The sequence below is a fragment of the Carcharhinus amblyrhynchos genome, chromosome 28, assembly GCF_965287045.1.
Source record: "Carcharhinus amblyrhynchos chromosome 28, sCarAmb.v2.hapA, whole genome shotgun sequence".
Taxonomy (NCBI): Eukaryota; Metazoa; Chordata; class Chondrichthyes; order Carcharhiniformes; family Carcharhinidae; genus Carcharhinus; species Carcharhinus amblyrhynchos.
Window position 1 is genome coordinate 3,082,772 of NC_137351.1, and position 24,553 is coordinate 3,107,324.

Consider the following 24,553-nt stretch of genomic DNA (forward strand, 5'->3'; position numbering starts at 1 on the left):
CTCATTCCAACTCGCGGCATCGGGTAGGAGCATATTAAGATGGTCAAAAAAAAATGCTGCATCCTAGCGTATGCAATTGAACTCGGTTGCATTAAAGCATTTGCAATGAAGGGCGTGCATCGCACTTCTGATGGGGCTGCAAAAATAAGAGGCGACATTTGCAGATTTTGTGTTGTGTGGGGGGAGAACGTAACGGCGGGTATCTCTGCGCAAGCAATCCCTGCACGCGCCCAACGGTCCGCGGCACGAGGGGGAGGGGACGGCACTGCGCACGCGTTCCGCCTGCGGATTTGAGGGGGGGGCGGCCAACAGAATTGTGGCGGTTGGGGGACGCTCGTGCGCGCGGCCGGTTGGTTGGTTGGTTGGTTGGTAGGGGCGCGGGCGTGAGCGCGTGCGCGCAGTGACCCCCCGTGCCTGTCGCGCGCCCGCTCACTCACACACACACAAGATGGCGATGGATGATAGAGGGAGGAGGTCTGATATCGCCAGCGGTCTGATTTGAAGATTTATTGTATGTATAAAAAAAACACGATCTCTGTCCTCTCCAGTCTTTACTCCTCCACCGTGACCAAGACTTGTTTACATGGCGCTCGGACAGCTCTGCTGGCACTGCGTCCTGACTTGGATTCTGACCGTGATACTTTCGGAAGGTGAGAAAGCGATTCCCCCCCCCCCCCCCGCCGAGCCCCCTCCTCTTGCAGCTTTTCCCTCTCTTTCCCTCCGCTCTGGAGTTAGTTCCCACTGGTTATGTGCTCTTTATCATCATGTTGTTTGGCTTTGGTGACTGCTGCTCACCTGCTGATGGAGGAGAGGGTGAGTAGGAATGTTCCGTCCTTTTGGGCTACATGCAGAAGAGACACACCCCCCTCCCTTATTTATTAGTCGCAGGTAAGGCTTACATTAACACTGCAATGAAGTTACTGTGCAATTACCTCCACATCTTAATCAGAGGCGGCCCACCTGCCCCATGTGCTAATGTTTAGGTCCAGGAGGATGGGCTAACTGGCTGTTTGTGCTGGTTGTGCAACCTGATTTTTGTGGGGGTGGCAGTGGGATGGGGTGGGGCGGCCTTGGTGGCATTGACAGAAGGTAAGATAGCCTAGAAGCAAATGAAAATAAAACCTGTCAATGTGGTAGGGAGTGTGAATACCTCCTTGTTACCTGCTGAGAAATAAACACATCCTCCCCATGTGCTGAAATAGATCTGCACTTGCTCTGATCTTGCATTTCCTTTTATATAAGTGAAGGTGACGGACTGTGGAAGGGTGCTTATCGGAGTGTGTGTATTTGGTTGGGATGGACAAGGTTAGGCGAATCAGATGATCAGAATTGAAGGAAGTATTGCCGGATAGACAGGACAAGGGTGAGGAAAATACAGGAGGGTGGCTAACTAGAGAATGATTTAGTTGATGGGAGGAAGGACTAGATGGAGACAGAGAGGGAAGAGGTACTAAGGGAGTAAATGTATTGATAGGAAAATACTGCTACTCGTAGGAGTTGGCATTTGCGTTTGTCTTCCTGCAGGAATGTGAGGTTTAATCTGAGTTGTAGTACCAGGGTTCATTTAACAAACTTGTGACAAAAAGTTGAGAATAGCCTGTCGAGTAATTTCCTTAATTTAGAGTCACGTGTTGTACAAATAGATTAGTCTGTAAATGAGTTGTGGAGATGTGTATGTTTGGGCAGAAGGCGGTGCTTGTGCATGTAGTTTTGTTTATAAGCAGGTGGTTACATTAAAAGGGCGGAGTCATGTAAATTGAAATGTAAATCACATTCTTGTGATCTGTAACAGTAATAACATTAATATTCTGGATTGTGTTCAATCATGACCACAAACCTGAGTCCAGAACCTAAAATCTGCAATGGAATGAATTGTAGAATGGTTACAGTACAGGAAGCCATTCAGATCATTGAGTCTGTGCTGGCTCTCTGAAACGTGAAATTCAAAGTAAAGTCTATTTATTAGTCACAAGTAAGGCTTGCGTTAACACTGCAATGAAATTACTGTGAAATTCCCCTAGTCACCACACTCCAGCGTCTGTTCGGGTCAATACACCTAACCAGCATGTCTTTCAGACTGTGGAAGGAAACCAGAGCACCTGGAGGAAACCCACATAGACATGGGGAGAATGCGCAAACTCTACACAGGCAGTGACCCAAGCTAGGATTTGAACCTGGGTCCCTGTCGCTGAGGCAGCAGTGCTGCCCCTAGCGGCACTTGTCTATGCCACTTCCCTATGCCACTTCCCTTTTCCCCATAGCCCTGCAATTTTTTTCATTTTCAGACAATGAGATTATTTCCTTTTGAAAGCGTCAATTGACCCTCTCCCCACCACACTCCTTGGTAATATATTCCAGGTCCTAATTGCTGGCTGTGTAAAAGATATGTCCTCATGTTGCTATTGCTAATTTTTTTGCCAGTTACCTTAAATCTGTGCCTGCTTCTTGACCTTCCATCAGTGGGAAGTTTCTCCCTTTCTGCTCTGTTCAAACCCGTCATGATTTGGAATACTTCTGTCAAACATCCTGTCAACTGTTCCTTTTCCAGGGAGAACAGTTGTATCTTCACCAATCTTTCTAAGTAACTGAACTCTATCATCCCTGGAGAATCTTTTCTGCATCCTCTTTAATATTCCACATCACTTCCAAACTGTGATGTCCAGAACTAATGAAACTCCTGTTGAGGTTGAACCAGTGTTCTGTACAGGTTTAACATAACTCTCTTTGCTATTATAGTCTATAACCTTATTGATAAAGCCCAGGATGCCATATGCTTTATTAAGCACTATCTCAACCTGTCTCACTACCCTCAATATATAAACCTAGATTCCTCTGCTCCTGCATCCTTCAGAATTTTACCTTTTTTATTGTCGCTGTGTTATTCCTACCAAAATAAATCTTTTTTTGTACTAATTGTCACCTGCCACTTGTCTGCCCATTGCACCAACTTGTCAATGTCCTTTTGAATTTCTATGCTAACCTCTTCATGGCTCAAATACTTCCAAGTTTTGCATTGGCCACAAATTTTGAAATTGTGCCCCATTCACCATTGGCTGGGTTATTAATATTTATCAGGAAAAGCAGGGGTTTCATACCCTTTGATGCTACGTTACAAACTGTCATCCAGTCTGTAAAACATCCATTAAACACTACTCCATCCCTTGTCACTCAGCCAATTTGCCATCCATATTTCTGCTGTCTATTTTATCCCATGAGCTGTAACTTTACCCACAAGTCTGTTGTGCAGTATTTTATCAAATGCCTTCTGGAAATCCATGCGCACCACATCAACTGCATTATTGTCATCAACCTTCTCTGTTACCTCGTCAAAACAAAAATCCCAATTTGGTTAAGCATGATAGGCCCTCAGCAAATCCATGGTGGCTTTCCTTAAATTTTGCATTCATCCTACTTTTGCCCAAGTGGCTATTAATTATGTCCCAAATTATTGTTTCTATAAGATTCCCAACACTAAAATTAAACTGAAACACACACTGGAGTAACATTTGCAATTCTCCAGTCCTCTGGTACCATCCTTCAGTCTGAAGAAGATGGAAAATTATGGTCAGTGCCTCTGCAATTTCCACTCTCAGTATCCTTGGATGCATCTTATTTGGCCCTGGTATCCTGCCAATTTTTAAGTACAAACAGCCTATCTCATATCTCTTTTTATCCATTTTTAAACCCTTTCAAGTGTCTGAGCTGCCTCCTCTTCCACCATGACCTGGACAGCAACACCTTCCTTGTTAGGTTATTTTATGTTTTGTAAGGGAGGTGTCTGGGTGGGGTAGGGGAACAAGTACCAAGGTGCACACAATTCTGACTTGTGCCCTGTTTCAGATGTACTGCTTTCTTGCCTTTGAACTATATTGTATTTTTCTGTGAATAGATATTTTCTTAACTGTTCAATTCCACCCCTCAATATAGTAAGCTCCCATTTACTCAGAGTAAGAAGATCCAATTGTTAATCGACTAAATCCTCAATTTATTAATATGTTTTGTTGCTGCTTAGTTGGATTGTAGAAAGGGAGTGGTAGCAGACATCTGTGGGGCTGCAAGAGGGGAAACGATTATGAATTCTGAAATAGAATCACTTAGTCTTTAGACTAGAACAGGTGACTTTGAATATATATTTCACTTGAAGATTGGATTGTATGGCCGTATATCATTAGATCATTGATATTTTCTTCCTTTGACTTTTCTAGGATAAATTTCTCACCCTTGTTGCGAGTTGTAACTTACACTTATCTCTTGGGTTTTGTCTATTGACTGCAGCATCGCAGCTTGTGATTCCCACTGGTTTTGGTTTGTCGTGACGTGCCTGAAACAGTTTCCTCTTACTATTTAATATTATGGTAATCTTTTCCATACACTCTGACTGTCACATATACCTTTCCATAAAGTAAAATACAATGCATACTCCTACAAGACCATGCTGTGCACTGCTCTGGCAAGTCTGAAATGTTTTGATCTTTCTAAACTGACACAAACACAACAGGAAATATGGTGTATTGTAAACAAATAAAGTATCAAAATAGTCTGTTAGAAATGTGATTATTTATATATACAAAATCATTCCAGCCAAGAATACTGTTTGTAGCATGAGGGTGTATGCAAAGTTTTAAGAACATCATTATGGTTGATAAATTGCAATTTGTACTGAAATGAACAGATAAAAGACATAATAGTCCCTTAACCAAAAAAAATCAAAATGTAACAATGGTTAAATAAAAGGAGGAGGATGAGACAGAACATGTAATTGATTCAACTAAAAATAAACTAACCTAAACAACTTGGGTTTATTTTAAACAAAAAGCATATTAAGATAGAAAGGGGACTCAACTGAAAGTTAACACAGTCACAAAAGATAGATACAGGCTTATATTACCAATGGTAACTGTGTTAACACGCCAAGAATGGAAAGGTAGGGTGGGGTTGAGGGATAGTTGCATCTGTTGGGAGAGGTCAATGACTCCATATAGATCTCTTGATTATTGATTGCATTATTGCTTGGTCCAAATTTGAGTGAAAGTAATGACTTTCAGAGATACACTGAGCATGATAGCTTTTGGAACCATCAAGGCAGCATTTGGTTGAGTTTGTCATCAAGGAGTCCTAGCAAAACTGACGTTCGAGAAGAAAATACTCCCGCAACTTGATGGCTGAAGAGGAAACTAAATGTGATTGTTGAAGGCCAGTTATCCCAGCCCCAGGATATTGCTGTAGTAGCATCCTCAGCCCAGCTATCTTTAGATGCTGTATCTGCTGACCTTGCATTCGTAAAGTCAGATGTGTGACTACTTGCTGATGATTACAATATTCAGCTCCCTTTCCAATTCCTCGTAATAAAACAGTCCATACTTGCATTCAGGCTTGGGTTGATCATTGGCAAGTGACTTTCTGCTGCACAAGTCGAAGGCAATGACTACCCCCAACAAGTAAAGGTCTGATCATTGCCTGTTGATCTTCCATGGTATTACAATGATTCAAACCCTCAATTTTCCTCCTAGAGATCACCATTGAAAAGAAACCCAACTATAACAGCCATATAACTGTTGGGACAGCTAGAGCATTTCCAGTACTGGGTATCCTGTAATAATTAGCTCACCTCCTGACTCTCAAGTCTTATCACCGACCAGGTTCATCAGGCATGTGATGGAACCCTTTCATTGTCTACAGGGTACAACTCTATAGATTGAAGAAGCTTGATGCTATCCAGAGCAAAACTATTTTCTGATTGGTACTATATCTAATGGCTTAGATATCCACCTCTTCCATTGTAAAGTTACCAAAGTCTGTACAATCTGAGAATGCATTGCAGCTCTTCCTAAACCCACATCAGCCACCATCTGATGAACTAAGATCAGCAATTGCAGAATGGGAACACCATTCACTTTCAAGTCTCCCTCCAAGCCCAGCACCATTCGGACAAGAAATGCGTTGTTGCTTTTTCAATGTAGCTGAGTCATAACTTTTTAAACTCCCTACATAACAACATTGTGGAGTTATCTTTATCACAGCCTGCAGCAGTTCAAAAAGAAAGACCAGTCTTCTCAACAGTAACTTACAGATGAGCAATAAATACTGGCCTGGCTAGCAAAGCCCATATCCTGAGAATGCTTTTTCAAAATAATCTCTTAGAACTGATTGTTTCCATCCCATAAATTTTAAATAAATATATGAGGTAATTGCAGATTGGCAGCACACTTCAGGAAAAATGTTAAGGCTTTAGAAAAGGTACAGAGGAGTTTTACTAGGGACTTCAATTGTGAAGTGTGGTTGGAAAAGTTGGGACTGTGCTCATTGGAACAGCAAAAGATACGAGGTGATCAAATAGATGTTTGCAAGGGGAATGAGGGGTTTTGAGAAAATAGAGAATGCTAACATCCGAGTAAAACTCCTCTGTACCTGTTCTAAAGCCTTGACATCTTTCCTGAAGTGTGCTGCCAATCTGCAGTTAACTCACCTATTTCTTCCCTCTGGATCAGTATACATACAAGGATCAAGAATTTAAAATGTTTTGGTTAAAAATCTGGACAGGTGATGGAGAATTTTTTTCCACTCTGAATTGTTAGGATCTGGAATATTCTACCTGAAATGATAGTGGAAGCTGATTCCATATATACCTTTAAAGGGAATTGGATACTTACTTGAGGACAAGGAACTCAAAGGGTTACAGGCGCTCTGAAGAAGCCAGATTAGTCACAAGGGGCTGAATTGCCTCCTATGCTGTAAGTTTCTATGATTTTCTGTTAGTAATTTTCTAATGCACTGTGGAATCAGGTGCTGTTGGTTAGAAAATTGCATGTACTATCTTTTTTAAAAAGGAAAGCAGGGAGAAACCAAATAACTACAGAACCATTAGTTCAACAGCAGTTGTGGGAAAGTTACTGGAATCTTTCATGATGGCAGAATGACTGAGCACTCGCACAAGTATTAGCTGATCAAAGAGAGCCAGCATGGATTTGTATGGGGTAGGTCATGTCTGACTAATCTAGTTTAATTTTTTGAGGAGGCCTGTAAGCATTGTGGATAGGGCAGTGCTTCTGGATGTGGACTTCCAGAAGATATTTAATGTTGCACACAAGGGATCATTAGCAAAAATATAGGCACGTGAAAATGGAGGTTGCCTTGTGAAATGAGTCAGTAATTGTTTGGGAGGCAGGAGAGCAGTCAAGATAACAAATGGAATCTGTTGAGATGTGACAAGTGGTGTTCCTTAGGAATCTGTTCACAGTGGGGTGAGGTGCATGCTTAGCTTTTCACCCTAATGTATCAATGACTTGAATAGAGAATTGTCTATAAAAGTTTGCAGGTGGCACTAAGTTACGAGGCACAGGAATGGAAAGTTGCAAAGAAGCAGACTAAGCTAATGGGTAAAACTAGAGTTTGACATGGGGAAGTGTGCAGTCGTTTACTTTGGATCTGAGAAAAATGAATTGAAATACCTTCTTAATAGCAAGAGACTAGGCAAAATGGGGTTCTAAGAGAAATGCATATTTATGTGTACAGAAATACTGGTTGGTGTGTGGGCGCAGAAGGGATCAAAAAGACTATTAGAATATTAGTCTTTCTCAAGAGGGTTGGAAAAACTAGTTGAGAAAGTTATGTGGAGCTTTCGTAATCTGGACTACTATCTTCCGTACGGACACCAAATCTTAGGGATGTTCTTGGACGGAGAATCACCTGAATGATACAGGAATGTGAAGGGTTATATAATGAGGATAGGTTGCATCAGCTTAGTTTGTTTTGACTTGAGTTTAGACAGATGATTACTGATCTAATTCTGGTGTTTGAAATAATAAAGGAATTCAATCAGGTACGACACAAACTATTTTCTCTAGTTAATCCAGAACAAGGGGGTTGTAATCTTAACGTAATGAGAAAGCACTTCTTCACATCCAAGGTTAGTAGAAATCTGAAACTTTGCCTCCTTAAAGTTGGGTTAATTGAAATGCAAAGGCTGACATTGATAGTCTAAGATGTTAAGTGTTATGTAGCAATTTTGGGTCGATGGAGTTGGGGTACAGGGCATGATCTATTTAAATGGTGCAACAGATTCGAAGGGCAGAAGGAACTATTCCAGATCCTGTGAAATACCTGTTTTTCACTGTCTGCCTAACCAGAGAGGTTCGATAACCAAAAAGAGGAGGGTAGTAAATGAGGCACATTGCCTGTAAAATTTAAAAAGATCAAAACTGTAATTTGTAGTGACTTTAGATTTAGATCTGGTACTGCTGAATGCATGCTTTATTTAATTTAATGCTTATTATTTTCAAGAAATACTTATAATTACTAAGTAGGTGTAGAAAGTGAGACAAATTGTCACGAGTTTTGTAGAATCATTGAGTCATAGAATGGTTGTAGGAGGCCATTTGACCCATCTTATCTGTGCTGGCCCTCCAAAGGAGCATTTCACCGAGTGGCATTCCTTTGCCTTTTTCCCCCAAATATTTCCTTTTCAGATCATGAGCCTTTGAAAGCCTCAATTGATCCTGCTTCCACCACATCCCAGGCACTACATTCCAGATTTAAGCACTTGCTGGATAAAAATGTTTTTCTCATGTTGCCATTGCTTCTTTTGCCAATTACCTTTAATCTGTGCTCTCTGGTTTTAGCACTTCCAGCAATGGGAACAGTTTCTCCCTGTTCACTTTGTCCTGACCCTTCATGATTTTGAATAGCGTTATCAAATCTAATCATGGAATTGTTCAGCCACATGTTTCACCTTCAGAGCTTGCTCCAGACTTTTGAAATCACAATTGAAAGAGATACATAGAATGCAGTTTGTCTGAGTATAGAACGGTTTGGAGCTTGCAGTACAGTTTGGTGCACTGATGTCAGTATACATCAACCTCAAACTGGTATTAACACCATAATCTCAATAACACATGAACTGCGGCTGAGGGAATAGAAACATAAAGCACGAGTATTAGTTTAATGCTGGGAGCATAAAAAGTAATTCCATTAATGAAGACTGTCAATCAAACACAGTTTTTTCATTACATGTTATTTGAACTTCAATTTTGGTATATTCTATTCACTATGAATATGCTAATTTTCTGTTTATAGATGAAATTATTGCACAAAATAGCTCTTTGTTTTGGCATAGAAAGGCCTTTTGTGCTCACTCAGAAGTAGAAGCTTTCCAGATTTCCGTTAACAGTGATTATAAGACATCACCTTTGTAGGCAGGTATGATCCAGCATTTAGTTGTTTGGTAAAGAGTTAAGTGCAATTGAACTGAAGCATTTTAGGTCCAAAAATTATGCTTTCTAATGCTGGGAGCAGTGGAATTTCCCACAGTTATGATGAGTGTATATTGGATTGCAGGGTTCCTGGAATATTCCAGCAGCTTGTGGAAAGGACGGTTCTGATTGGATTCCCACCAAACTGAATAACTTTGTTGTCCTTTCCAGAACTTTGTGCCTTATTTTGCCACACCTGTGTCTCTTTATTGCTCACTCTTCACAATTCATTCTGCTTTTTTTTCCCTGTCTGTCTGCCCCTTATCTTACAAATGTTGCAGGTACTTTTGTGTCTCCGTTTTTCTGATTTCTGCCTGACCACAACAAAAGTTTGCATTTAGTTGGTGCCTATGATTTAGTAAAAATATTCTGCAGTACGTTCCAGGAATTTTATCAGCCAAAACTTTGGAAATGTTATGACAGTGATCAAGAGTTAAATTTGAAGGGATGTCTTGAAAGCAAATGGAAAAGTAATGAGATAGAAAGGGAATTTAAGATTTAGGCCCAGATGACTGAAAGCATGATTGTGAATGATGCAGCAAAGGCATGCATAAATGACCAAAATTAGACATGGAAAAAAATAATCTATAGGGGGGTTGCTGGCTAGGCCATCATTTGCCCATCCCAAGTTATCTTTGTGAAGGTGGGGGTGAGCTGCCTTCTTGAAGCACTGTAGTCCATATGTCGTAGATACACCCATCTGGCCTGGAATTCCAGGATTATGATCTACTGATAGTGAAGGAATGGTTATCTTATTCCAAGTCAGGGTGGTGAGTGGCTTGACAGGTAATTGGCTGGACAATTTTCCACATTGCTGAGCAGATGCCAGTGTTGTAGCTATATTTAATCAGCTTGGCTAGGGGCGCAGCATGTTTTGGAGCAGATGGCTTGGGTACTATTGCTGAAATATGCCCATGGCCTCTGCAGTATTTAGTGCTTTCAGCCATTTCTTGATATCATGTGGAGTGAATCGAATTGGCTGAAGACTGGCGTCTGTGATGCTGGGGAACTCTAAGGTCATTCATCCACTTTGCACTTTGGCTGAAGATTGTTGGAAATGCTTATCTTTTGCTGTAATAAGCTAGACTCCCCCATCATTGAAATTCTAGACTTTCCACTTCCAGTCAGTTGTTTCATTGTCCACTGCCATTCATGACTTGGGTGACACGACTGTTAAAGATTAAAAGGGGGCCCAGGTTGTTTGCTGGAAAGAATATGTAAGGTGTTTAAATAGCATTTGTGTTTACAGTGGTTTACACTGCTAGTTTCCAAAATTCCCGGTTTTGAACTGTCTGGTTATTTCCAAAATAAAAGAGAGCAAGGATCTCAAAGATACGTAATTAGTATTTGTACCTGGGATACCAGGCCTGTGTAATTCAGGTTGCTATTGAAATGGGTTTCTAAAATATCCCTGAAAACCCCCAAAGTAGTCTGCCAGGATCCAAGGGAAGAGAAAGCAGCTATAGGCTGAAAGTATTGTTTGCTCTGCAGAAATGCAGGTGGGAGCTAACAGTTGACTTGAAAAGATCAAATTCATGAAGATTTGAAACAAGGTTGGAAGATTGCCTAGTTTGCAATAAAGTAAGATTAGTCAAGAAAGCCCTCTCCATGAAAGATAGCCCTGGGCTAAAAGTTACTATGCTGGGCAAGGCAAAGAATGGAAGCAAACCTTTTGGACTGTGTCCAAGAAAAACCAGTAACTATTAAAGAGACAGTGTAAAGTGTACTTGTGTGAGGGTTTTCAGATTGGGTGAAAACTTAAAGGGGAGGTTCTATATTTAAAATACAAGCAGTGATATTTGTCAATTTATGATAAAAGTTTTAAAATAAAAAATCTTGCCATGTGATCCTTTCAGCCATCAACTGTAAGAGGTATTGACCTCTGCGGGCTCATAACACATATCTCTCCTACCAACAATCCAGTCTAAGTGATTTTCATGTTATAATGTGGAGATGTTGGTGTTGGACTGGGGTAAACACAGTAAGAAATCTCAACACCGGGTTAAAGTCGAACAGGTTTATTTGGTAGCTAAATCCACTAGCTTTCGGAGTGCTTGCAATTTTACAACCCATCTGCTTCATCCTGGACCACAATGTCTTCACCTTCAACAACCAGTTCTTCATCCAGACACACGGAACAGCCGTGGGGACCAAATTTGCACCTCAATATGTCAACATCTTCATGCACAGGTTCGAACAGGATCTTCAACCGATGCTATACACTAGATACATCAATGACATTTTCTTCCTTTGAACTCATGGTGAACAATCGCTGAAATAACTATATGATGACATCAACAAGTTCCATCCCACCATCAGACTCACCATGGACTACTTTCCAGAACCGGTTGCATTCTTGGACACATGCATCTCCATCAAGAACGGTCACCTCAGCGTCTCACTGTACTGCAAGCCTATGGGTAACCTCACGTTGCTCCACTTCTCCAGCTTACACCCTAAACACATTAAAGAAGCCATCCCCTACGACAAGCCTTCCTTATACGCAGGATCTACTCAGATGAGGAGGATCACAACAGACACCTCCAGATGCTGAAAGATGCACTCATAAGAACAGGATATGACACGCGCCCCATCGGTTGACAGTTCAACACGCCACAGCGAAAAATTGCACCGACCTCCTCAGAAGATAAATACAGGAGAAGGCGGACAGAGTACCCTTCACCATCCAGTACTTCCCTGGAGTGGAGAAGTTACGACATCTTCTCCGGAGGCTTCAATATGTCATTGATGAAGACTAACATCTTGCCAATGCCATCCCCATACCCCCAGTACTTGCCTTCAAACAATTGCACAGCCTTCAAACAATTGCACAACCTCAAACAGACTGTTGTCCGCAGCAAACTACCCAGCCTTCAAGAGAACAGTGACCACGACTGCCACGGCAATCTCTGCAAGATGTGCTGGATCATCGTCGACATGGATGCCATCATCTCACGTGAGAACACCATCCACCAGGTACTCAATACATACTCTTGCAACTTGGCCAACATTCTCTACCTGATACGCTGCAGGAAAAGATGTCCTGAGGCATTGTACATTGGAGAAACCATGCAGACGCTATGACGGCGGATGAACACTGCTCGACAATCGTCAGGCAAGAGTGTTCTGTTCCTGTTGGAGAACACTTCAGCAGTTATGGGCATTTGGCGTCTGATCTTTGGGTAAGCATTCTCCAAGGCGGCCTTCACGACACACAACAATGCTGAGTCGCTGAGCAGAGACTGATAGCCAAGTTCCGCACACGTGAGGATGGCCTCAACTGGGATCTTGGGTTCAGCGACTTGCCTGGGCTTGCAAAATCTCACTAACTGTCCTGTCTGGAGACAATACACATACCTTTAACCTGTACTTAACGCTCTCTGCACTCACATTCTTTGTACCTTTTAAGACTTGATTAGCTGTAAAGACTCACATTCCAATCATTATTTTGTAACTTGAGTTTGTGTCTTTATATGCCCTGTTTGTGAACAGAACTCCCACTTACCTGACGAAGGAGCAGAGCTGCAAAAGCTAGTGGATTTTGCTACCAAATAAACCTGTTGGACTTTAACCTGGTGTTGTGAGATTTCTTACTCATTTTCATGTTAACAGAGGCGGTACATACCAGCAAGACTAAGGCCACTTTGTTAATACTATGGCCTGTCCAACATGCCAAGAATATGCAGTAAATGTCTACAGCAGGACCAAAGCCAATGTCTGTAATTTTTATCTCAAACTCTGTACGTCACTAACTATTCCTGGATCTCATCTTGGCTGAACCAGACTGTTCAATGTCTTGTTGGATTCCCAAGCAATTTTGGATCCCATATTCTCTGCAGCAAATTTACAACTCTGAGAACTCTACTGTTGTATGGCACTATTGCCAAGTTAAGTGGGATAGATTTTGAACAGATCTAGCAATACAAGATTGGACAACCATAAGGTGTTGTGAGCCCATCAACAGCAGCAGAACTGCACTCAACAACAATCCAATAGGCTATCATATTGCCCACTCTACCATTCTCACAAAGCCAGGGGATCAACCATCGTTCAGAGTGCAGATGGACACGTCAGTAGTAGCACCATACCTAAAAATTCAGTGTCAACCTGGAGAAGCTATGAAACAACACAGGACTACTTGCTACCTAACAAGCCACAGAAAAAACTAATTTCACAACAAATTGATCTGATCCAAGCACCGTCCTGCCACGGTCAGGTAAACTTCAGGCTACCCAATCCCCTTAACTCTTTCCTAAATAAAAGGTACTGTCTTAAACATGACCACCTAGTTAACCTCATTTGTAATAGATAAAATAATGTACTGCATGGCTAGTATAAAGTATTAAACATTTTTTCTGTTCTTGCGTTGTGAGAATTTATCACTAATTATCCTGAGAATATAGTGGCAAAGTTATGACTATGCTGTGCCTTTGAGAAATGTATTTGAGTCATGTTTTTATGCAGGATCTATTATAACAGTTCTATGCATTCAGAGCCATTCTGTCTATAACTGGCATCCTGTTTTACTGCAGTTGTATAATTCTACTTGCTGGAATTTTTAAAAAATCTGAACTAATGCTTTTTGTTTTGAGTGTTTTCTCCTGGGCTTTTGCAGAGTAGGGCTTGATTGGGATGATTGACAGGTATGGTCATGTGATAGGGTGAAGCTAGGCTTACACAGAATATTTGAGCTGAGATGGTGCTTTTGAGTTGAGAGAGAGCAGTGCCTTTCTTTTCCTCTCGCTGGAGACTGAAAAGTTCTGTAGAACATTGGTGAAACTGCATCTGCATCATCTACAGTTTTGGTCTCCCTGTCTTAGGATATACTTGCCATAGGGGGAGTGCAACAGAGGTTAACCAGGCTAATCCCTGGCATGGCAGGATTGTCTGATGAGGAGAGATTGCGGAAACTGGGCCTGTGGAGTTTTGAGCAATGGGAGGTGATCTCATTAAAATTTTTAAAAATCATACAAGATTTGATAGGATGGATGTAAGAAAGATGTTTCCTCTGGCTCATGAGTCTAGAACTCCATCTAGATATAATCTCAGAATAAGGAGTAGACCACTTATGACTGAGATGAGGAGGAATTTCTTCACTCAGCATGGTGAATCTTTGGAATTGTCCAGCCTGGTAGGATATGAGGTTCAACCGTTGAAGATGTTCATCGTAGTAATCTATATATTTCTGGAGACTAATGACATTAAGGAATATGGAGATAGTGCAGCAAAGTGGTGTTTTGATAGATGATCAGCCATAATCTAATTGACTGGTGGAACAGGCTTGACTGGCTGGGTTGCTCCTGTTTCTGTGGTCCTGTTGATGGAACTTCTTGAACAACCTTGTGCTTACAGTTTTTAGTTGTGGCTCAGATTTCAGCACTCTTGCCTCTGAGGCAGAAGGTTATGGGTTGAAGTTGCTCTGGAGACAAAGCACAGAAGTCTAGGCAGATGCTCCAGTGCAGTACTGACGAAGATTCCTAGTGATGAACATGCTGTCTTTCAGATGAAGTCTTAAACTGCAGCCCTGCCTACTCTCAGGTGGATGGAAAAGATCCCATGGTACTATTTCAGGGTGTAGCAGGGGAGCTGTCCCTTGTGTCCTGGCCAATAGTTATCCGTAAACAACATCACTAATAGATTATCTGATCGTTATCACCTTTGTTGTTTATGTGATCTTGCTGTGCACAGTTGACTGCTGCATTTCCTAAGTTTCAACAGTGTATGCACTTCAGAATTATTTCATTGGCTGTAAAGTGCTTTGGGACAGACTTGTTGTGAAAAGCATTATATAAATCAATTTTTTTTTTAAATGGTGATGTATTTTTCATAGATTTTGAGACTTAATACACTTAATGAACTGGGTGACAGCTATGCAAAGCAATTCCCTAGATAGTGGGAAGGTCACCCTGGATTGCTGTAGTAAAATACGTAGTGATCAGTTACAGTTGCGGAGGATCAAGACCAGTTGCATTCCTACCACGCCAGCTGGTGATAAAGTGCACCAAAAGAACTTAAATACATTTTGCGAAATTCTTTAGATCCTTGCCTATTTTTAAAAATAGCTTGATTTGATGAGGCCATTCAATGATAACTTGTGGTATGAGGCATTTATTTAATTTCATTTGATACTTCCACGCAGAAGGATGGAATTGCAGTCTAAAGTGTTATATGATCTTATAGTTCTGAAATGCGCTGTTGCTATTTTGGTTAACTGCTGATGTGCTGCATTTAAGTAATTGTCTACGGACTAGCCAGGCTTGTTGGCGTAGTTGGTCAAGATTTGTTAAATAACCGATATTGTTGTTCCAAAACAAAATGGACACTGGGATGATGTACTAGTATGGTTGTGTGGAACACTTGATCCCAAGCTACATGGTTGTTAAATTATCCTCGGAGGTGCAATACATAACTCATAATTTGGGTGCACTTGTAATTTCCAACACCTCAAATGGAATTCTGTATTGCTGAAGAGGAGAATAAATCTAACTGCCAGTCTGGCTGTTAGTAATTTGTGTTTTAGCTAGAATATTGTGAATTCCAGTCAAGGCCTTTAACACATAGTTCAGTTAGTGTGATGCAGAGATGTTGATGTTTTTTGGATGTGATGCTGAATTGAAGCAATGCCTGCTTGTTCAAGTGGACATAGAAAATGTCATGGCATTTTTCAAAAAGAAATTGGGTTGTTTTCCTCGTATGAAATCCAATAATGTTTCCACAACCAGCACCAAAAAAACTAGACGCATTGTTGGTTGCTATACACAGATTCATTAACACTTTTGTCTATGTAAATGATTAAACTTTAAAAGTTGTTGAATGTAAATTTGTTTATTAAAATGTATTAATGGGGCAGAGTCTTCATGTCATTACAGATAATGAAAGTATATTTTTTAATTTGCTAATGCATTTCAAACTTTAATCTTTTACCTCCTAACTGTACTTTATTCAAACTTTGTACCTTGGCTGAGCATGCTCTTTGTACCTTTTATATAAGAGGGGATGGGGGAGGGGACTTGGTGTTATCCTATACTTACTTGTTTTGAAGAGAACTGGTTCCAAGATGTTACATAGCTGAAGTTAGGAAAATTTCATTTGCACTTGATAGTGCATCTGGGTGCCTTTCCATCCCATATAGTTGTGCAGTCGCACTATGTCAGCAAATTTATTGACTGCTTGCAAGTTGCTAAAAAGAAACAATTTTTATCCTGTTATTAAATGGTGATAGTTTACAGGTCAGATGATGCTGACTTAAAAGATTTTATCCGTGAAAAAAGTGCTTGTTTTGAAACCTGTTCTAGGTCTCTGTAAGCTTAAAATAAGTGCTTCTCTTCCATTAGGTTTACCAACACCATACTCTGTTTGTTCTCCATTCCCCAGCCACAAGAGCAGCTGTCGACCTATTTGCTCCCAGATCTTTACTAATGTTGTTTGGAATTGATAACTAAAAAAATCTGACATTTGAGAACGATCATGGTGGCTTCTTTTCCTCTGGAGAAAGGCTGTAATGGTGCATTCAAAATTGGGTGAGATCACAATTGTGATGATGCTGAACTGAGACTTTATTCTTCCCCAGAGAGAAGAGAGGGATGCAGCAGTCTGGACTGATCCTGTGCACTTTTGATTGGTTGTTGCTTTGGATGTTTCTTCATGTTTGTTTAGCAAAAAATAGTTTGAGAAATGAAGGACCTAAAAAGGACTGGATAAATAAATTGATTACATTTTTACGATCAGTTTCAGTTACTCTTATCACATAACAGAAATATTAACATTCCTATGAATCATAGAATTGATTCTGTTTGCTCGATATAAGACTGATCAAGTTTAATGCAGTATGTTAGTTTGGTTTCGTAAGTAGTTTTGAAGAAATTAGTTCATTCAGTAATACACAATACAAATGTGAGTTGTTAAAACTCAATTAGTAATATTGATTCATTTGGAAGAAAAAATATTTTTTGTAAGCTTTATTCTGACAGATTCTCATGTAACTGAAAGCATTTCTGTGAATTTCAGTGGGGTGGTGGGGAGGAAGCACTTCTCAAACACAGTTCTTGTAATTAGATATAGTAATTATCATTAAGGACTTGTTTCCAATTGCATTTCCTTCTCACAGGCTCCAAATGGGAATTTTTATTTTTGTCCTTTGACTGGCATTCAACCTTTGGCTGCGTGTAAAACTTGTAAATGTTGATAACTTTGATGGCCTCTGGGTAGTAAAAGTTACTCTAGACATGGGTGCCATTTAGATCAAGGGTTCGGCATGTCCAGGATGGGGCTTATTTGATTGCCCTTCTATCGTGTTGCCTGTTGTTCCCACACAGCATTGAAAGATGGATATTCAAACTGGAAACATATCAACTGCAACAAGTCACACTGTGCATCATGGCATAAGCTGTGCAATCATACACTTGAACTCAGCTGGCCAAAGGCTAACATTGTAAGTAATTCTACCTTGTACAGAGGTCAACAATATGTTATACTATATGTAGCAGATAGCTATACTTGACAAACTAATTGCAATAGTTAACATGAGATGGCATAATGGTCACTTCCTGTGCAGAACTTTTCTGTGAGATCTTATTATGCAGTTAGTTTTTTTTAATATAAAGTAAAATAATCAAAACATCATCTATCATCAAGGAAGAAATAGCGAAACATCTGGATGTAAATTGTCCCATCGGTAAGATGCAGCATGGGTTCATGAAGGGCAGATCATGTTTGACTAATTAGATGGAAGTCTTTGAGAACATTACATGCACAGTGGGGCGCCTGTGGATGTGGTGTATCTGGATTTTCAGAAGGCATTTGACAAGGTGCGGTACCAAAGACTGCTGCATAACATAAAGGTGCATAGTGTTACAGGTAATGTATTAGTATGGATGGAAGATTGTTTTCTGTTTGTTAACCAGAGTGGGGGGTAAATGGGTGTTTTTTTTTGGATGGTGACCAATGACTAGTGGTGTGTCTCAGGGATCAGTGTTGGGACCACAATTGTTTCTGATATACATAGATGATTTGGATTTGGGGACCAAATGTAGTATGTCAAAATTGGCAGATAACACTAAGATGGGTGGCAGAGCAAAGTGTGCAGAAGACTCTGAAAGCCTGCAAAGAGATATAGTTTAAGTGAGAGGGCGAGGGTTTAGCAGATGGAGTGCAATGTTGGTAAATGTGAGGTTATCCATTTTGGTTGGAGTAACAGCAAAATGGACTATTATTTAAATGGTAAAAAATTGCAGCAGGGACCTGGGTGTCCTTGTGCAAGAATCACAAGGAGTTCGTTTGCAGGTGCAGCAGGTAATTAAGAAGGCAAATGGAATTTTGTCCTTCATTGTTAGAGGGATGGAGTTTAAAAACAGTGAAGTTATGTTGCAGCTGTATAAGGTGCTGATGAGGCCACACCTGGCGTACAGTTTTGGTCTCCGTACTTGAGAAAGGATATGCTGGCACTGGAGGGGGTGCAGAGGAAATTCACTAGGTTGATTCTGGAATTGAGAGTGTTGGCTTATGAGGAGAGACTGAATAGGCTGCGGCTATACTCTTTGGAATTCAGAAGAATGAAGGGAGATCTTATAGAAACATATAAGATTATGAAGGGAATAGATTAGAAGCAGGAAAATTGTTTCCACTGAAGGGTGAAACTAGAACTAGGGGGCATGGCCTCAAAATAAGGGAGAGCAGATTTAGGACAGAGTTGAGGAGGAACTTCTCCATGCAAAGAATTGTGAATCTTTTGATTTTGATTTGATTTGTTATTGTCACATGTATTAACATACAGTGAAAAGTATTGTTTCTTGCGCACTATACAGATAAAACATGCTGTTCATAGAGAAGGAAATGAGAATGTAGTGATACAGTCATTGCTAGGGTGTAGAGAAAGATCAACTTAATGCAAGGTAAGTCCATTCAAAAGTCTGACAGCAACAGGGAAGAAGCTGTTCTTGAGTCGGTTGGTACGTGACCTCAGACTTTTGTATCTTTTTCCCGAAGGAAGAAGATGGCAGAGAGAATGTCTGGGGTGTGTGGGATCCCTAATTACGCTGGCTGCTTTGCCGACGCATTGGGCCGTGTAGACAGGGTCAGTAGATGGGAGGCTGGTTTGCGTGATGGATTGGACTGCGTTTGCAACCTTTTGTAGTTTCTTGCCGTCTTGGGCAGAGCAGGAGCCATACTAAACTGTGATGCAACCAGAAAGAATGCTTTCTATGGTGCATCTGTAAAAGTTGGTGAGAGTTGTGGCTGACATGCTAAATTTCCTTAGTCCTCTGAGAAAGTAGAGACGTTGATGGGCTTTCTTAACTATAGTGTCATTCCCTGCCCAATGAAGCAGTTGAGGCTACTTTATTGAACGTTATTAAGACAAGGAAAGATAAATTTTGGAACAGTAAAGGAATTAAGGGTTATGGTGAGTGGGTGGGGAAGTAGAGCTGAGTCCATGAACAGATCAGCCATGATCTAATTGAACGGCGCAGCAGGCCCAAGGGGACAGATGGCCTACTCCTGCTCCTAGTTCTTATGTATCGAAGGGGGACTGGGACTGTTCTCTTTGGAAAGACGGAGATTGAGGGGTGACATGATAGAGGTATATAAGATACTGACGGGAATAGACAGGGTCAATAGTGAGAGACTGCTCCCTAGATTGGTTACGAATACAAGAGGACATGATTTAAGGGTGAGGGGGGAGAGGTATAATTTGGATATGAGAGGAAGGTTCTTTACGCAGAGAGTAGTGGGGGTATGGAACGCGCTACCGAGTGGGGTGGTGGAGGCGGGAACGTTGGACTCGTTTAAGGTTCAGTTAGATAGGCACATGAGTGAAACGAGGATGGAAGGTTATGGTAGGGGTTATTGAATAAGGGTTAGAACCTCGGGAGACACTGGAAAGGCAGGCTTGTGATTAACGTTTTTGTCTTTTCACTCCGCACGTGGAGGTCCACCTCGTTGTCAAACGAGGGGCATGCACATGGTGGGTCGTGCGTGGGCTGCTCCTGGAGGTTCCGGGAGTGGCCTAGTACTTCGTGTCGGTGTGTGTGCTTGATCCTGGACCGGTAGACGGGCGCCGCAACAGCTCGGTGACTAGCACTGCTAGCTGTGCAGATACATGGATTTGGGCCTGTGTTTGTGGGAGTTTGTGCATTCTCCCTGTGGTTGCGTGGGTTTCCTCCGGGCGCTCCGGTTTCCTCCCACACCCCAAAGATGTGCTCTTAGGCTGATTGGTTTTACCAAATTGACACTATTCTCCCCTGAATCTGGCTAAGTCAGGGGTTCTATTTGTAGATACGCAGGGTAGAATAGGTGTAGGGTGATGCGGCGGTGCGGGCTTGTCGGGCCGAAGGGCCTGTTTCCCGTGCTGGGTTGTTCTTTGTTCTTTGTTCTTTGTAAACATGTCACCACTATATATAAAAAAAATTACTTACTTGCTAAAGACCTTATACATTTTCACTGATTTTTTTATTATTACAATTGGTGCTACAGCCCAACCCATGACTCAGTTAGCATCAAATCAAAGACCAAAAGGAATTACTTTTTTCAAAAAGCAGTAACATTCCTCATTACCAGCTATTTCCTGGGCTCCTACTTATAAAGAAAGTTTCACAAATAGAATTTCTTAAAAATGAAGCAACTGCAATAGGATATGATTAACTTGATCTGTTCTGTCAGTAGATTTTCATATACCAGTTTGATCACCTGAATACTGACATCAACCAGTAAGGTAATTGAGTTAATAGCCGTTGTAATTTGAAACACCCCTGGGTTTACCATTACAATTCTGTTAAAGATAATTTAAACTGATGCACTTGATTTGCCATTAATGGGTACTGTGTCAGTTACCCTTTTTAAAAATCTATGGCTATAGGAAGAACCAGAAAGCAAAATTTTTTAGAAGGGAATTAATTAGATGGTGGATTTCATTCAGTTTGTTTAAATTGTTAAATTAAATTGTTTTAAATAAAGATGCTCCAAAAAAGAGCCATGAACTTCCTTAATCATAATCTCTGAATTAGGCCTGTATCTTACGTACCAGGACATAACAGGATTAGTGTGCAAACAGATGTGAACGTTTCCAAAGGAAGATAACAACTTATTTTCGAAAATTGTGCAAGGAGTCTACACGTTTCCACCATTCAATGTTTTTGGCCTCTTACAGTTTTGCTTACTTTATGATATCTGCACCCTCTCTAAAGTCTTTGCACAAAAAATGGTTGTGATTGGCTAGTAATTAAAAAAGACTTTCTGCAGTTTATGCACCTAATTGGAGCTATTGGCTCTGATCATAAATGTTATAAAGAGAGCCAGAAATAATGAAGGAATGCATGAGGCTGTGACTTCAGCTCCAGTCAGCCCTTGCCTGTTTACCTGTTATTAGAAATACCCCTAATCATGTTTTACCCATCCTGTTTTTCAATCCTGTTTCCTTCCTTCATCTTTCCAATCTAATTTTGAATATTGACATAGTTCCTGTCTGAACTGCTAACCCTGTAAGTGAACACTACAGTGAAGAAGATTCCTCTCTCCTCAGTTCTAAATCGCTTGCCTTCAACCTTTGGCACATCATTCTTTCCCCCTTGAATGGTGGAAACAAATTTCTTTAACTACCCCTCCAATTCTTTCATAATTTTAAATGCTTCCATTTTGCTGCCTCACAATCTACATTGTTTTGCCACAATACCAGTTTTTCATCCTTCCTTGTATTTGTTTTTCTTCTTGTCAATATTGTTCCAGTGGATCTGCATTGCACCCTCTCTAAAGTTTCAATATCCTTGGTAATGTGGAACTCAGTACAACACAGAGTACACTAACAGAGCTTAAGCTTTTATACAGACTATCTGTTATCTCTGGCTTTTATATTTTGTACCTTCTTGAGATAAAACCTAGAATTCCTTTGATTTTGTTTTCACACCCTCATTAGCCTAAGGCCTTTAATATTCTATGATGCTCTTTCAAGATCTGCACTTCCAGAACAACGAGCCTGCTTCCATTCAGTTGGGTTGCTGTTTTGTTTTAAATCAAGATGTTTAATTTCACATTGTAAATTTGGAGAGTATCAATAGCCTGTTTTGTCACAAAGGCCATGACTATTGATTCTCATCTTGTCCTTATTTGATACAGTAGATTCAGTTTACAGCAGAGGAAAAGTGGTTAACTTTAATTTCCCTTTACACCAAGGCTGCCTCAACTGAGGTAGCTGATTCACCTAGGAAGTTGATTAAGCCACCACCTTCTAGATTTAATTACTCAATATCACTCTCTTTGGTGCACTCATCGATTTGAATAAGCAAGACAGGAGCCACTTCCTTGATATTTCGTTTTTTAGCTATCCCTGTGCAATTCCTTTTTAAACACAGCTTGTGATGAACGGTAGCAATTATGCAGATAATTTGCCTATGTATTTTACATTTGTTCTCAATTTGGGTGAAGACTCTGTACACTTGATTTCTTAATCCATTTCACGTGTTGTATTTATTATAATTCATGGGATAGGCTGGCAGTTGGGGTAAAGATACTTTATGTGAATTACTTTGATTCTCACATTTACACTGTAGGACTAAACATGAAATGTACGGTCATGATCCCAAGTTTCTCTTACTAAATCTTAATTTGATTAGCACCATGGTATAAATTATATTAGCTTTCATATTCTAGGTGTCACCTTTTTAATTGGAAGTTCGAGTAAATTTAGTTTCAGGTTTTCTCTCTTCAATTCTGTACTATCTTGGATTTTAATCAAATTGCATGGATCTTTTTTGCAGCTTACAACCCTTTGGATCAAATCCACTTTTTGGAGAGCTTCCATGTTGCTGTGAAGTATTTTGCATATTCACAAATATACAATTTGCTGAATCTTAATTTAGTTGTACTCTTTAGATTGCTTTCTGCTGTCAGAGAGGGTTTGGGGCTTTTTGGTAGATGCAATATAAGATACTATCATGAAGAAACAAACCTTGAAACTAGGATAAGGCATCTTGGTACCAGGATGATGGTCATCTTCTTGAAGCAGTTAGGACCCCATCTGGGCCAATTGCTTTCTGTGAGTTGACTTTTGATCTTGTATAAGCCCTTACAAGGGTCCTGCTACATTTCTAATTAATGTAGTTCCCCACAGTGGTTATGCATACAAAATAATAAGCTACAAATATTGTTTTTAAATGACAGGTTAAATAAATGTATGTTACTCACTATACTTATACTGCAATTTATAAACTTTAGTTTTAGAGTCCAACAATATAACTCTGAAAAAAATTCATAAAACGTGTCTGAAGAATTATATTGTGAATTACACTGAAGAACATGTGCATTTAATTTCCAGTTAAATGGCTGAAAGACTTGGTGACGTGTTTCACAAAAACACAAACGTGTATTCTTTTCAACTGTTTTCAAATTCTAATTTGCTATTTTTTCTCTCTTTGATCTAGACAGAGTGAATTCTCTGGATTTGAGCTGCAGTGTTGGCCCTGTGCAAGTAATACTGCAGCCTAACCAAACTGTGGTGTTGGATTGCAACCTACCTGCTGTTGATCAGCCTGCCAACATAACATGGAAGAAAGAGGGAATTCCTGTTGTGGATCAAGGACGACACCATGTATTTCCCAATGGGACACTATACATTTCAAATGTATCAATGGATTCCATTAGCCAAGATGGAGGCAGCAGCGAAGGGAGTTACACCTGCATGTCCCAGAATTCATTTGGGGCCATAACTAGTAGGACTGCATTGATCAGATTTTCTAGTAAGTGTTTTTACATTCATTTTCGATGGCTGTTAAGCGAACATCTTCAAGGCGTTCACATTTTAGATGACTGAAAAATCATCTAACTACATTTGTTCAATCAATAAAAAATGGTTACTTTTTTAAAATTCATTGTATGAATCATATATAATTATAATATTGGAGTTACGCAACTGCACACTGTCTCAAATCATTTTGCTCAAAGGATATTCAATTGCTTTGTAGGTTAAAACAACTATAGAACATAGAAAAACTGCAGCACAAACAGGCCCTTCGGCCCACAAGTTGCGCCGATCATATCTCTACCTATTAGGCTTACCTGTAACTCTCAATCCTATTAAGTCCCATGTACTCATTCAGAAGTCTCTTAAAAGACCCTATCGAATTTGCCTCTGCCACGACCGACGGCAGCCGATTCCACACAAGCACCACCCTCTGAATGGAAAAACTTGCCCCTGACATCTCTGTACCTATTCCCCAGCACCCTAAACCTGTGTCCTCTTGTGGTAGCCATTTCAGCTTTGGGAAAAAGCCTCTGAGAATCCACTCGATCAATACCTCTCAACATCTTAAACGCCTCTA

The 24,553-nt window shown here is 40.4% G+C and overlaps 1 protein-coding gene across 3 annotated transcripts in view; it reads left to right on the forward strand.

Moving 5' to 3' along the window:
* The first annotated feature begins 470 nt into the window (after positions 1-470).
* The window catches only part of igdcc4 (immunoglobulin superfamily, DCC subclass, member 4), a 120,196-nt gene continuing 96,113 nt past the window's right edge, over positions 471-24,553 (forward strand). For all 3 annotated transcript variants that reach the window (XR_013889588.1, XM_080214141.1, XM_080214142.1), the window contains exons 1-2: positions 471-650; positions 23,657-23,971. Coding sequence is in view for 2 of the 3 variants with exons in the window: in XM_080214141.1 (XP_080070267.1) it covers positions 584-650; positions 23,657-23,971 (382 nt within the window). In the remaining variant the exon portion in view is untranslated. The remainder of the gene's footprint in view (positions 651-23,656; positions 23,972-24,553) is intronic.